This window comes from Marmota marmota, unplaced genomic scaffold (genome assembly GCF_001458135.2).
Source record: "Marmota marmota marmota unplaced genomic scaffold, marMar, whole genome shotgun sequence".
Classification (NCBI taxonomy): Eukaryota; Metazoa; Chordata; class Mammalia; order Rodentia; family Sciuridae; genus Marmota; species Marmota marmota.
In genome coordinates, this window is record NW_025999960.1 from 10,184,325 (window position 1) to 10,199,209 (window position 14,885).

Genomic DNA, 14,885 nt, shown 5'->3' on the forward strand with positions numbered 1-14,885 from the left:
TTAAAAGTCTGAATCTACAAAGATATATAGCAATATGGTTAAAATATTCCAGAAGTTTTCTGAATCTCAGAAACTTACAGACTGACCTCCAGTTTTAGAAGTGAATGAAACTGGTGTTTACTTTCTGGTGCCTTGAGTTAATCTTAATTTACAGTGACATAAAAAAGACATACTCAGGACGATTACAGAGCCTGGCTGTGCTTTTGATTCCACCTCCACATGTTCTTGAACAAGAACTGTAAGGTCCCCATGGTCCCCATTCACCATCTACAGGTCGTGTCTCCATTTCTTTGTTTACACACAGCCCATGGTGGCAGTGCTACAAAAATAAGACACACAGAGAGAAATGACTCATGTATATCTAGTTGGAACATCACAGTTATTATAATAATATTATCAAGATTAATAGAAGGACAATATACAATTTAAAGTAAACCACTATTAATTCAGAAATAGGATTACATTTGACAACAACTTATGAATATTTCCTGTCTACTAAGTAACCATAATATCTGTGGAATGCAAAAAGAATCTCTTCCCTTTGAGACTTAGAGGCTCACTGGAAAAAAAAAAACATAGTAAAATGGAAAATGATGTTTTTTAAAAAGAAGTAACAAATATTAGTTTAATACTGCATATGTTCACGGTTTCATTATTTTACTCCAAGATATCAATCCTCTTTCCCACTCTTTTAGATAACTTTCTACATCTCATTCATCTTCTCAGATGACCTTGCTTCTTACTTTCATTGATAAAACAGAAACTTAGAGAAGAATCTGACCACAATTCCCTCCTACTCCTTCTATCCAACCAACAGCATCTGTACCCAGATACTCTTCTTTGTCATCTATTTGTGCACATGAAAACTCTATGATACTAAAAGAAGTCAATCCCTCCACCTGTGCCCTTATGCCCATCTCTTCTCACTACTTAAAACATTACTCTAGCAATTCTCCCTGCCATCTGTCTTATATCATCATTGGTTGGTGACAGCTAATCAAGGTGTCCATGCACCGAAATCAGTCTTTACCAGTTTGGTAAGCACAGAACTGAGAGTTTAGAAACATTTTTTTAGGCACATGATGCTGGAGACCAAACCTAAATCTTGCACATGGTATGCAAGTGCTCTACCACTGAGCTATTTACCCAGCCCTGCTTTTGAAACTTTTATAAGATTCTAATAGAATAAGTTTGTTTATTGAAGTAAATAATTTGAAAATTGGCTTGCATTTATTTTTTAAATGTGTTAAAATACACATAAAATTACTATCACAACCATTTTTATGTGTACAGTTCAGTAGTATTAAGTATATTCACCATGCTGTACAAGCATTCTCCAGAACTTTTTCATCTTGTAAATCCCCACACCCATTGACAACTCCCATTTATCCCTCCTTTTGCCTCCTGGTAGTTACCATTCTACTTTTTACTGTTATGAATTTGACTATTTTGGACACATCTTATAATGAGAATCACATAGAATGTCTTTCTCAACAGGCTCACTTCACTTGGCATAATGTTGCTAAGAACCATGTTGTTGCATGTGTCAGAACATCCTTCATTTTTAAGGACTATTAGAATGGAATATCATTCCTTTGTAAATTTCCATATATGAGCCCATTTGTACAAGGCTCTAATTCCCGATATTATTACATTGGCAATTAAATTTCAACATGAATTCTGGAGGAACACACATTCAAATCATACCATATGTATATATATAGCATTTCATTTACCCATCTCCCCATCCATGCACTCTTGGGCTATTTCTACCTTCTGGCTGTTGTTAATAATACTGCGATGAATACAGATGTACAAATATCCCTTCAAGATCCTGCTTTCAATTCTTGGGAATTTAGTCCCACAAGTAGAATTCCTGGATTATAAAATGACTCTATTTCTAATTTCTTCAAGAAAGGCCATACTGTTTTCCACAGAGAAATTTGGAATACACTTCTATTTTCTCTTTTTCATTTTATCTTTCTAGTTATAATAATTTTTATTTTATATAAAAGTACCAGTTAATAAATAACCAGAAATTTTGAACAAAAAAATACAATCTTTTACTACAGATAGTTTGAGAAGTACTTCATTAGATCATTCCCATTAACATACACACTTCAAAACAATAGCAACAACGAAATCTTTCTTAGCTCTCACTTCCTTCACCAGCTCCAGTACTGTTCTCCAGTCTTATTATTGACTAACGCTCTCTGCCTATGTTCTCATAACATCACCCCAGCCAGGCTTTCATGGCCTTCATGAAATAGGCCTTCATGGCCTATTTCTGCATGAACCTGCTCAGGTGTAGGTCATGGATGTCTTTGCACTGCTATAACCAAGAGTCAGTTTTCATTCTCTGTCTTCTTTGATTTACCAGCAATATGTGACTCAGTTAATCACTCTTCCTATTTGATATACTTCCTTTCCTCTTGGTGTCCAGGACCATCCTTAGTCTTGGAATATGCTTGGTTTTCTTTCTTTTTTAATAATGAATCCATCACAAGTATCTTCTGCTATTTTTAATTTGTCTTTGTGTTCTCTTAATATTGGAACCAATAGCATCTGTACACAAGCTGCTTGCTCGTGTTTAATTGATTTTCTAAAAAACATTTCAAAAGGAATCTGGAAATCAAAATCCTGCCTCTCCCCCATCAAAACCTGCTTCTCCTGAATTGATCTAAGTTGTTCAGTGAGAAAGCTAGTCATCCTGCCTCTTCTTCCTCATCAAATTGTCCACATCAGAAACATTAGCAAATGCTCTGGTTACTTTTAAATACATCAAGAATTGAACTTTCTTCAACCTTGCTGCTCCCACTCTGGCTTGAGCTACCAGTGTCTATCACCTCTGTCACTGCAATAGATACCCTGCTTCCACTCCTCTTCTCTACTGTTTAGCCTCAACATGGTTGCCAGAATGATCCTTTTTAAAACCAGTTTTTAAATTAATTAAGTCAAATCAGATGATGACTCTCCTCAAATCCTTCAATTACTTTACTTTATGTAAACACTAAGTTCTTACAGTGTCTTCAAGGCGCTATATAATATTTCGCCAGTTAGTTCCTCCAAGTCTCACTCTCTTCACTTTACTCCAATGGTGAGGTGCTCTGTGATCTGCACTGAACACTCCAGGTTTCTCTAGAATTAGCAGTTGAGCTGTTCTTTGTTTGAAACTTGATTATCCCAGATATCCTCACAGCTAATCCCCTTACCTTCTTTAAGAGAGCTCATTTGGCAAACTTCATGAAGCTCTTCCTTGACCACTAGATTTTGCATTGCAATCTATCTTCTCCTACTAGAAAACTTCCGTCTTCTTCCTGCTCTGTTTCTCTTGTCTATGGCATTGATGAGTTTCATGGCACTATTATATATTAATTACTCATAATATTTCTAATTTGTTCCTGGAATGTAAACTCTGGGAAAGCAGGGAGAGCATCTGTTTTATTTGCTTATATATCTTTAGCACTGAGAATAGTACCTGGCATAGAACACCCTTGAAAAATCTTTGTTGAATGAAATAATCCTATTCTTAATTTTATCAGCAGAAAAAAAATTGCTTTGTGCCTTCCATTAGAACAAATTACCTAATAGCATAAGGCTGTTAGAGGTAAACAAAAACAAAGTATCAGAATAGACTGTATTATGTACAAGTTCATTTTGTGGGAATCTCCCAGAAACAATTAAAATAATCCTCATGTTCTCATGTGTGTTCTCTCTCTGTCTCTGTCTCTGTCTCTCTCTCTATATATAGATATCTATAAATATCTATAGATAACATATATACAAACATATACACACATACATACAAATACACATACATACATAATTACATATAAAGAGAGAATACAGCATAAAAAGATAGGTAATACTATTCATCATGTAGTACTATTAACTCATATTCAGATGGATTCACAATGGCTTCACACAAAATGCTTTACTACCAAAAGTATCTAACACAGACTCATTTTTTAGACAGTCACAAAATAAAGGAACTAAAGGAAAATGTTATGACACAATTTATTTATTTATAATGTCCCACCAATTAGAGGTTCATTTAATACTGAATAGAGATAACATATAGGGTTCACTATTTTTAATAAATATATAAAGAGAATGTATATCTGTCATGCCCCACATGTTGCAACCTAACTGCCATCTCTGTTTTTTAATCTTCACTGGCTTTAAAATACATCTCATTATCTCATCACTTTGACCTAGAATCCCAACCATGCCCACCTTTCGATCTCATACGGGAAATATCCAAATGGCTATTCAAATGGCTAGTAAGCAAATAGAATGATGCTCAAGATACATAATAATCAGGGTAATGCAATTAAAGTCACAATGAGGTTTCATTTTGTACTTAATTAAATTGGCTAATTTTTTTAAAAGATTATCAATATCAAAATCTAGAAAGAAATGCAGAGCAACTGAAACTTTCTACATTGAGATAAGTGCAGTGTTGCACATACTTTGGAAAATGGTTTGGCACTTTCCTATGAAGTTAAACACATGCTTATCCTATGACACGCAAGTCTATCCCAAGAGAAACACAAACATGTCTACAAGGAGACTTGCACAGAGATGCTCATAGAAGCTTTGTTCATAACAGCCCCAAGCCAGAAAGGATCCAAATCTTATAGACAGGAGAGTAGGTAAATTACGTGCATTTGGACAGCTGAATTTCACTTCCGTATAAAGGAACAAGTGCTGATGCACCCAAGAATGCGGATGAAGCTCAAAACATTATGTTGAACAAAAGAAGCCTGATCCACCCTCCCCGCAAAATCTACACTGTTTCCACTTACACTAAGATCAAGAACAGGCAAATTAATCTGTAGAGATAGAAATCAAAACAAGAGGTTTCTTTGGAGAGACAGGAAATTATCCAGAAACAGGGGAGACTGAACTTTTCAGAGTGATAGGAGTGTTCTAATTTTAAGGGAGTTCTAATTTTGATTGGGATGTTGGCATTTGTATTTGTTAAAACCTATCAGACCATAAACATAAGATCTATGCATTGTACTCATATGCCTCTGTTTCAAAAAATAATGTTTATGCTCAAATTGAATTAGGCTACCCAATAAATTACCTATAAATAGTAGATCCCCATTTTGGCCACACGACATTAGTCCTAAAGATTCATGACATACAGTAAACTGAAAGTTTGCTAAGGAACAGAATAAGGTCCAATCCCAGATTGAATCAGGTGAACATCTTGGAGAACATTTCTTATTTAGTGGTCCAATAATCAATAGCCCAACATCCTCACTTCTAAAAGGTCTTTGTCTCTGCTCAACCTCAGAGTCAGTAACTCTCACAAATACAACCATTTCCCTCAAAAAGTCACTTACAGAGGAAATGAGAGGAAAAAATATAAAGTTATTTAAAATAATTCTCACCCCCTAAATAAAAATACCATACCAATTAAAAATCAAATTTTAAGATTCAGTGCTAGTTAAACTGAAAAATTCCATTAAAACTTTGATCCTAAAATTATAAAATGAGAATTAGAGTGTTACATCATTTCCATGAGTACTTCAGCTACTACATAAATTACTGAAGTTCCAAATAAAACTTTAGTAATCAGTTATTTGTGATGTGAGCAACAGTCATAGGAAACACATGCCTTTTGGTGGAAAAGTGATTCCAAAGAAAAACAATAGCTGGTACAAGCATTTCCATGAAGCAACAGGTGGGAAAGATGCACTTTTAGCTACTGAATGGACTTTAGTTTTGAAAAGCGTTCAATCTTTGTCCAAGGTAAATGTAAGAAAGGGGCAACATTAACCAACTCATTGCCAAGGAAATGTTTTGTCTATATGAGGGAGTCAGAAAAGACTACCACACCAAAACCTAATATAGACAACACTCTTTGCTAAATCTGAAAGAACATGACTTTATCTTGGAGCATAAAGCACAATTTGACATCAGCCCCACCTAACATTTCCTTATCATGTTGAAACTTATCATTCAACACTGTATTGACAGATTTAGATGACTTCATGAGTTATGTTAGAATAGTAAACAAGTAGTTTGGTAGGCAGTTATTTTAGGGGCATAATGTATTTTAATACATGTAAAACCACAAAGATTTGAAGACACCACTTAACACATTCAATTATACTTGACTGAATTTTATGGGTATAAAATGTATGTAATGGAAACATCTTTAAATATGGGGGATTTGCTGAAAGGTTAGGTTCTTGACGTCTGTATTAATTTTAATAAAAATACTATTATATGTGTGTGTCTGTGTAATTATATGATGATTAAATCTAACTTTAATATTCATCTGCTACATGCTGAAAAAAGGGTAAAATTGAACATTCAATTCAGCCGACAATGTGTACATCCAAAAAACATGGCAATAACATTAATTCAACCAGCTAAACAAAAATTGACAGCAAGTAATGAACAGAGTGCTGAAATGCAGAGCAATCACATCCTTGGATAAACTCTTGATACAAGACTCACCCTTTGAGAAAACCTACCATCCCAGGACCACAGTTTGTTCCATCTGCCAGTGGCATGTGTTGAGTGCGACAGCCCTTGTGAATTCCTTCTGCACTTGTGCACCAGAGACGCCGGCATTGTCTCTGCAGAGAAACCAAAGGCAGGCAATCAAGCGTAAGCATATGATCACCCAGACCAATTCAGTATAATGCATATCATAAGTTGATCCTATCTATTTCCTAGTTTCAAAGTCAAAGCTGGAAATGGTTACCAAACATCCTTACAAAGTAAGTTCTAGTCATTGTTTTTCCTCTAAGCACAAAAAAATGGCAACATTTACTTTTGAAGAAAGGTTAAATTTTATTCATTGATGAACAATGGGAGAAACGAACTGGAGTATAAATATTAAAATTTACATGAGACATTTTTCTTTCTTGACGAGATATTTTTCTAAAGGGACTTTTTGTTGCTAAATGTTATTCATAATGAGTTTCCAAAAAGTCCTTTTTGATATAGTGGTGGAATGTATGAATAATGTGCATAAAAATGCTGTATAATGTACTGAAGTTTCCTATTTTGTGAATATAATGCATACTTTAAATTTTTGAACAAAGGGTTCTGAAGTTTGCACAAGAAATTAAAATCCCTGCAGGGCCATAGGGCATATACTCAAAATAATTCCTTTCTTTTTCTGAATTTAAACTTGAAGTTTATCTAGAGTCTAAATCAGATCAGGAAGCAATGTATATTTTATAATGAAATATTAAGAAAATCTTTCCTCCTGCACAGTAAATGTTTAAAGGCTTATTAATATTTTTATCATGAATTTAGGGTTTTAGGAATTATATTCCTATGTGTAATGAGATTTGCATGTCCCCACTTTCACTGTTAACTGACTTATCCATGCATTCATTCAATATTCAATAAGCATTTATTTTGGGACAGCCATTATTGTTGCAGATCCTGAACTGGACACTGAAAATATAAGTCGAGAATCCCATATCTGAAATGCTTGGAAATAGAAGTGCTTCAGATCTTGTATATTTTCAGGTTGTGGAATACTGGCACATATACAATAAGATAAATTGGGGATGGGACCCAAGCCTAAACAAAACTTCATTTGTTGCATATGCACTTTATATACATAGCATGAAGGTAATCCCTTTTACATTATTTTTAGTGCACTTGTGTTTTGACTAGGACACATATGAGATTGGATTGGGGTATGACATCTATATTCAAAAACTTGGGGCATTTCAGATTTAGAATTTTTGGATTAGGGATGCTCAACCAGTATGTATGTGTTTAAATGAATAAATAAGTCTGCATTTCTGGACCAATGAGCCTCACAATCTAGGAAAGCAAAAATCAATTTGGCAAAGTTGTGCAAAGGCATGAAGAAAGCAAAGTGCCTACTCTGCTTGGCAAAATGAGGCATGGATTTGCAAAAGCAGTGATATTGATTATAAACTACCTCCTAGGGCTGGGGATGTGGCTCAAGCGGTAACGCGCTCGCCTAGCATGTGTGCGGCCCAGGTTCGATCCTCAGCACCACATACAAACAAAGATGTTGTGTCCGCCAATAACTAAAAAATAAATATTAAAAAATTCTCTCTCTCTGTCTCTTTAAAAATAAATAAATAAATAAATAAACTACCTCCTAAATTTACCATAAAGTAAAAGAAAATCATAATTATAGATCCAGTAACAAAAGTGTTAGGATCATTTATTTTAATGGAAACTAAAAGAAAATACCATATTAAAATCCTCAAAGTAAATGATAAAGTAACAGCTTAGTGAAAAATAAGTTACAACTTTAATTCTTCTGTATTTGACTCTATGTAAAAGAAAATGTAGTATATGTTAGATTCCTGAGGCCTTTAAAAAAAACTGAATATCAAAACATCTACATTTCCCCTCACCCCCCAAAAATATCATTTGAAAATAAATATTTGAAGACTTTTAATTTTAAAATTTTACTACTACTCTAGGGCTCAAATTTCTAAATGAGAGTATTTCGCAGGAATCTGTGAGAATTAACAAATTTTAAGTATCTCACATAGTACCTGGTAAACAATAAGAACTCAACTAGTTTTAGTTTTTTATTTTTACCCACTTTCTTCCAAATTCCAGATTTTTCAGAGATTTAAAGACAGTTGTTCTCTTCCATTCAAGAGAATAAACATAAATTTTGAAATATATACTAACTATAACTTTACGGTAGTTCTTGAACAAAGGGACAGAATTTTTCTTACCAAATAAGGACACACTTGTGATCCAGGACCAAACATAAGCTCACACTGTTTGTTTACATCATACATTAACCCAGGCAGTTGTGAAGACAGGTCATATATTCTTCCATTCGGTTTATCAAGAAGGCATTCTCCATGGCCAGTGCTGTACCAATGACAGAAAATAACATGTTGTGAATGCAAGTGGATACATTTCAGTACCACATTCATCACATTTGCTGTTGTTCTTACACTTTCAAGAAGAATATTTTCCATAATTTAAAAACCAATGCATGTCAACATGCATAAGACAGCCTCACAGTTTACAAGGAATTTTTAGTATGATTGTTTGCACTTGATTCCCAAGTTGCACAATACAAAACTAAAAAATAAAAAATAAAAAAAAAAAATAGGCTGGGAATGTAGCTCAGGGTAGAGAACTTGCTTCAATATACAAGACCCCGGGTTCAATCCCCAATACCACACACAAAAAAATTTAATGACAAGAAATAAACATAAATTCATTGCAATATAATTTATATCACAAAGTTGGGTCTACTTTGCTATCCAGTAGTAATGTCTTAAATATAATGTCCAAACTGTCAAAATATGGAAAAAATAAAAATTAGTTTTCAAATCATTTGAGAGCACGGTTTTAGTTCTAAACCAACAAAAAAGGAATTTCAAAAAGTCTCATGCTATCTCCAAGTTTCATGTTTCTCAAGGAGAGAGAGCACAGCACAGTCAAGGTCACTGGCTTTGGGAGCTTACATTTTGGTGCCACCACTTCCTAGAATACTTAATCTCCCTGAGCCTGGGTCTCCTTATCTCTGAATTGAGAGTGGTAATGTCTTGTCATTTACTATTAGAGTATAGTCACATGCCACATAACAATGTTTTAGGCAATGATGGGCCTCCTATGAGATAGTGGTGCCATTAAGATTAGAAGAGAGCTTAAAACTTCCTGTTGCCCAGTGACATCATAGCTGTCATCATGTTGTAGTGTAACACATTACTCACACGTCTGTGGTGATGCTGGTGTGAACAAACCTACTGCACTGACAGTAGTATAAAAGTGTAGAACATGCAACTATGTTCAGTATACCATACTTGATAATAAGTGGTTTTATGTATTTACTATACTACACATTTCAATCTTTATTTTAGTATACTCCTCTTTATAATAAAATTTACTGTGAAACTCTGCTGTTATGCTAGCAACAGCCTGACATTATATTCTGTTTACTGTGTTTCTTGATTACATCAAGGTTACATTTAGTGAATGACCTGCATCATACAGGTTTGAGAAAACATGTTCTAAGATGTTGACACAATGATGAATTGTTTAGTGAGGTACTTCTCAAACTGTATCCCCATCACTAAGGAATGCATGATTATACATGATATATTTAAATTACTTAGAAAAACAGTAAATAGCATGGGAAATATGTATGTCACTCCTTTTTTTATGAAATGCCCAATCTATAGAAAACTCTGTGAAAATGTTCAGCTACTTCAACTGTGCTAAAAGCAATAATTCGTTCCACTGTAATAATAATTAAAAGAAATATTTTTGGAAACTTTCGCTGGCTAAAATGGCATTTTAATTTTTCAATAAAATGAACATGTATAAAATCTCCATTGAAGAGAATAAAAATATTATTCGTTTCTGAAAAAAAAAGCACACTCAGTGGTATTTTTTATCAATACATTAGTTAATCATAGAAAAAAGCTAGATGAACTATGTACAGATCAGAAACTATATGTTGGGCTTTTAAATTAAATTCCCATATAAAGATAAATGATTCTCTGCTGGTTGTAATTATAGGTCATACTTATGAACATTCTAAAGCAAAGTTAACTAATTCCCATAGTTTTCATCAAGAGAAAGGTAGCTATAGAAAATACTAACACTGTTAAATTGGTGATTAGACTGTATATAACAGTAGAAAAAATAAAGGAGCAATGCATTTATGAGAAAAGATTTTCTGTAAAGAGCTTAGGTTTGCATTTGGTTAAGTTTCAGTGATAGAAACACCATTTAGATGAAAATAAAAAAGTGGAAAGTAGAGAAAATTGGCAGAAGGTAAATGAGAAGGTAAGAAAACTTTATCTGCCTCCTCTCTTCAGTTAGAAAGGGCCTCCAGAAGAGTATGCAAAGTTGGAGGCTCCACGTCTCTGTGCGTGTTCACAGCTACATTAACTGTGTAACTCATAATTGACTTTAGAACTATTCTCTGTTCTTTAGGAGCATCCAAACTTCAGCCATTCAACTCCTCCCAAAATATGACTAATAACTTCTGAAAAACTCAAAAGCACATAAGGAAGCTGTGATTGCCATTAAGTTTCTCCCAATTAGAGTTTTCATCATAATAAAGAGTTCAAATAAAAAACATGACAGGTAGGTATGAACTACAATAAAAATATTTTTTAAAAGGAGAGAAATTATATGTATATACATGCTTTTCTGTTTTTAAATATCCATTTGTGCAGTGAAAGTAAGCTTAAGTCTAAACAATGAAAAACAAATTTTTCATAATTTAAAGTTGGGGCCATTACATGATAATGATGTTTAATTCCAATTTCTTTGCATTTAAAACTATCATCATGTGGAACATTAAATCTAAAAATAAAAACATGAATTAAAGAATACACCTTTCATATCTCGTAATCTAGTAGTAAATAACCAATTACTCAACTAAAGAAATATAAATTCAGACTTACTCTAGGAATTCAGTGATGTATTTCTGACTACATTTTGACCAGGTCCAAGGACTCGTGTGGTAATTTAAAGTTGGGGCCATTACATGATACTGATGTTTAATTCCAATTTCTTTGCATTTAAAACTATCATCATGTGGAACATTAAATCTAAAAATAAAAACATGAATTAAAGAATACTATCAAAAATAAACACAACATTCGTAACATATCTCATATTTATACTATAATATAATGAAGAAATATATTAATCTGATTATATTGGATTTTTTTCACTCTTGATCACTCCATAAGGCAGTATAATTTCATGTTTGGAAGCACAGGATTTCTGAGAAGCACTAGATTATACCTGTGATCAGCTGCACTGTCAACTTGGCATCTGAGTATAAACAATAAAAATATTTGGAATCTGGCTCACCTCCTCACAACACAAGCATAGCATTCACATAAAAATGCCTGCAGGTTTCAACAAGGATATCCTAGAGATACATGTGGACATATTAGGTAAGGCGATACCCCATTAACATTCTAGGTCTTTGAATGTTCATACAGTATCCAAAAGACTTCTTTAATCCCTGACTCCAAATCATTCTATACTATTCATCTGTATTATATGAAACAACCTAACTACTGTTTCTGCTCTACAATTATTAAGTAAAATGGATTGAATTAGAATAATAAAAAATTTCCAAAGGACAACCAATACTTCACAGTGATAGCAAAAATATTAAATATTAAGCAGGTTAACCACAAGTCCTACACTCTTTTACAGACTCAAGTAGAAACCCAAGTTTAGAAGAATCACCAAAATCGCCTAATTCAGGTTTTTGCATGCTGAGACTTGTATTTAAAACACTGTTTCAATTGAACTACTTACCCATATTCTAGACACCTAAAGTTTCTAAGGAAGAAAAGAAATTCTAAGCACTCTTTGAGAGAAAGGCTTCTATGACTTGTCAGCTTTGGAGACTAGCAAATGGTACTTCCTACTTGTTGCTGCAATACTTCAACAGTCTGTAGGTGCTCTCTTCAACAAACTTACAAAACTGGCTAAGACATAACTATGCTAAAAGGGAACTGAAAAGGTGCTAGTTAACTAAAAATTATGTCCATTTCAAATTTTTCTACATAAAAGCTCTAATGACATCTTGAGGAATAATCAGAAAAAAAATGTGATAAAACTACAGGAGGTAATTCAGCCTCAGTTTCTTATTATCAAAGTAACAAAAGAAACTTCAGGATATACTCTGGGGGTACAGTTGAAATTGTTTTTCAGAGGATGAGTTGTAGGGCTTTCTGATTTTTAACGGATGCTCAAAAGACATCATGGGAAATCATGGCCTCCATTCTTACAGCATAGAGTCCCAGCAGAATTTTAGTAAAGCAGGAATAGATAGCAGAATCACAAATTTGTATGAGAAAATATAGAGTGTTGGGGGGGGGGGCTTTAAAAATATTTTAACAAATAGAAATTTCCATGGGCTATGTCCACTGTTGAGACTCTGAACTATAAGAGTAAGAAATTGTGTGCGATTTCCTCAGCACCAGGAGCCCCTGCAGGCCTTCCCATAAGATGGTATTTGGACAATACTTGGTCATGTATAGGGTAACAAGGAATAGAGGCAAGAAATGCTCGTCATGTAATCCAATAAAGTAAATCAAATAAAAGAATTGTCAAGTTCTAGTTCTTTGCTAAGTCTGTTGATTTATACAGTCTGTTTGACCTAACAGAACACAAAAGAGCTAGAGGTAGCACTGCAAGGATAAAAATTATTTTATAAAGAAATAAACGTGTTCACTACTCAATTGAAGATAGAGTTTTAGGTATTCTGTACAATGACAAATAGAAGGCACATTACTGAGGGAATAGAAGGTACTTACACATGCCCAAGTTCATGGGCTATAGTAAAGGCGGCACTAAGTCCATTTTCTTCACTAATAGAGCAGCTCCGTAAGGGATCACACAGGGTACCTAATTCTGCTAAGCCTGAAAAATTTTACATTTGTACTTCATCAAAATGGGAAATAACCATCAAAATCATAAAATAAGAACTAAATTTTAAAGCATTTAACCATTGTTATTACTCCTTAGAAATGAGTACAGAGTGAGCTGTTAATATCAAACTTTCTTTAAAAGTTAAACAAAGGATTGATTTTTCTGCAGCTTAGGAAATTATTGGACTCTTTCACTTAAGAAATAATCCAAAAAATATGGGGTGATCATATAATTTTTTAAAATATAAGAAAAGAAAAATATAGTTGGTATTGTGTGGGCAGTAGGAAAGGTAATGAATATATTAACTGGTAACAGAAAAACTAACAAGAGAAGAAAAAATAGCACAGAACTTTACAAGTATATAAAGTGCTTTTAATTTTTAAATTTAAAACAGCATACAAATATTTAATTGTTGCCTGATAATTAAATGAGTAAAATGTTAAGTGGCTAAAATAGTGCCTGCCACTTAATATATGTTGAAATAAATAAAATGATTATGATATAAGAATTATTGTAAGTACTCAGTAATTTTGTAACATTTCAGCAATAGAAACTGTTATTATATATCAGAATCTACTCACTCCTATATAAAAATTAGTGGGCAACTCAAACATGCTGTTGAAAGATCAAGATAGTATGAATTGGTTGTATACCAAAGGCAGCAATAATTATGGTTTATATAGAGTCCTCTAAAAGTAATATAGATAAGAAGCTGAGTACAGTGGTACATGCCTGTAATCTCAGCAATTCTGGGGGTTACCCTCAGCAATTTAGGAAGATCATGTCTCAAAATAAAATTTAAAAGGGCAGGGGATGGAGCTCAGTGGTTCAATCCCTAGAACCTCTAAATAAATAAATAAATTGATTAAAACCATAGATAAGAAATTCAAAATAAATATTCATTAGAATAATACATATTCCATCATTATTCAAGTTAGCTTTTCAATTTTTTTTCAATTTACATAATACTATATTCTTTACTAATGCTATCATTCAATATTTAGTTGTCAATTTATATGCCCTCCTATGATTCCTTTCACAAAAGAAAAGATTTTTCATATAAAAGATTAGCATTTCTCAAGACAATACAAAAAAAAGATTAGCATTTCTTATTACAAAGTTTCTGCATTTAGAAATTTCTTAATATAGAATGAGTAGATTTGTATTAGCTACTGTGCTTTTAGCTCCCTTTTTCAAGGTAATCTTTGATTCACAAAAGTTAAAAACATGAACATCTTCCTAGCATTTTAGATAGATTTTCTAACAATTTAAAACAATAGAATGCTCTGTTGTACACTAGAGAAATGAAAATTAAATTAAGGAATCTAAAAGGACTGGAAAAAAAGTCAAAATCAAACAAGTTCATTAACCAAAAACGGAAAGATTTGTCCTCTTTCTGAACCTATTACTAAAAGGTTTTTTTCATATTTAGAATCAAGACCATAAGTAGGGAAAGGAAGAAAGGAAAGTAGAAAGGAAGG

The 14,885-nt window shown here is 33.2% G+C and overlaps 1 protein-coding gene across 1 annotated transcript in view; it reads right to left on the minus strand.

Moving 5' to 3' along the window:
* The window catches only part of Adamts20 (ADAM metallopeptidase with thrombospondin type 1 motif 20), a 154,544-nt gene that overhangs the window by 92,863 nt on the left and 46,796 nt on the right, over positions 1–14,885 (minus strand). Inside the window, exons 8-12 of the mRNA XM_048802443.1 lie at positions 13,290–13,395; positions 11,412–11,558; positions 8,712–8,853; positions 6,495–6,599; positions 174–319 (exon numbers count right to left, since the gene is read on the minus strand). Of these exons, the coding sequence (XP_048658400.1) occupies positions 174–319; positions 6,495–6,599; positions 8,712–8,853; positions 11,412–11,558; positions 13,290–13,395 (646 nt within the window). The remainder of the gene's footprint in view (positions 1–173; positions 320–6,494; positions 6,600–8,711; positions 8,854–11,411; positions 11,559–13,289; positions 13,396–14,885) is intronic.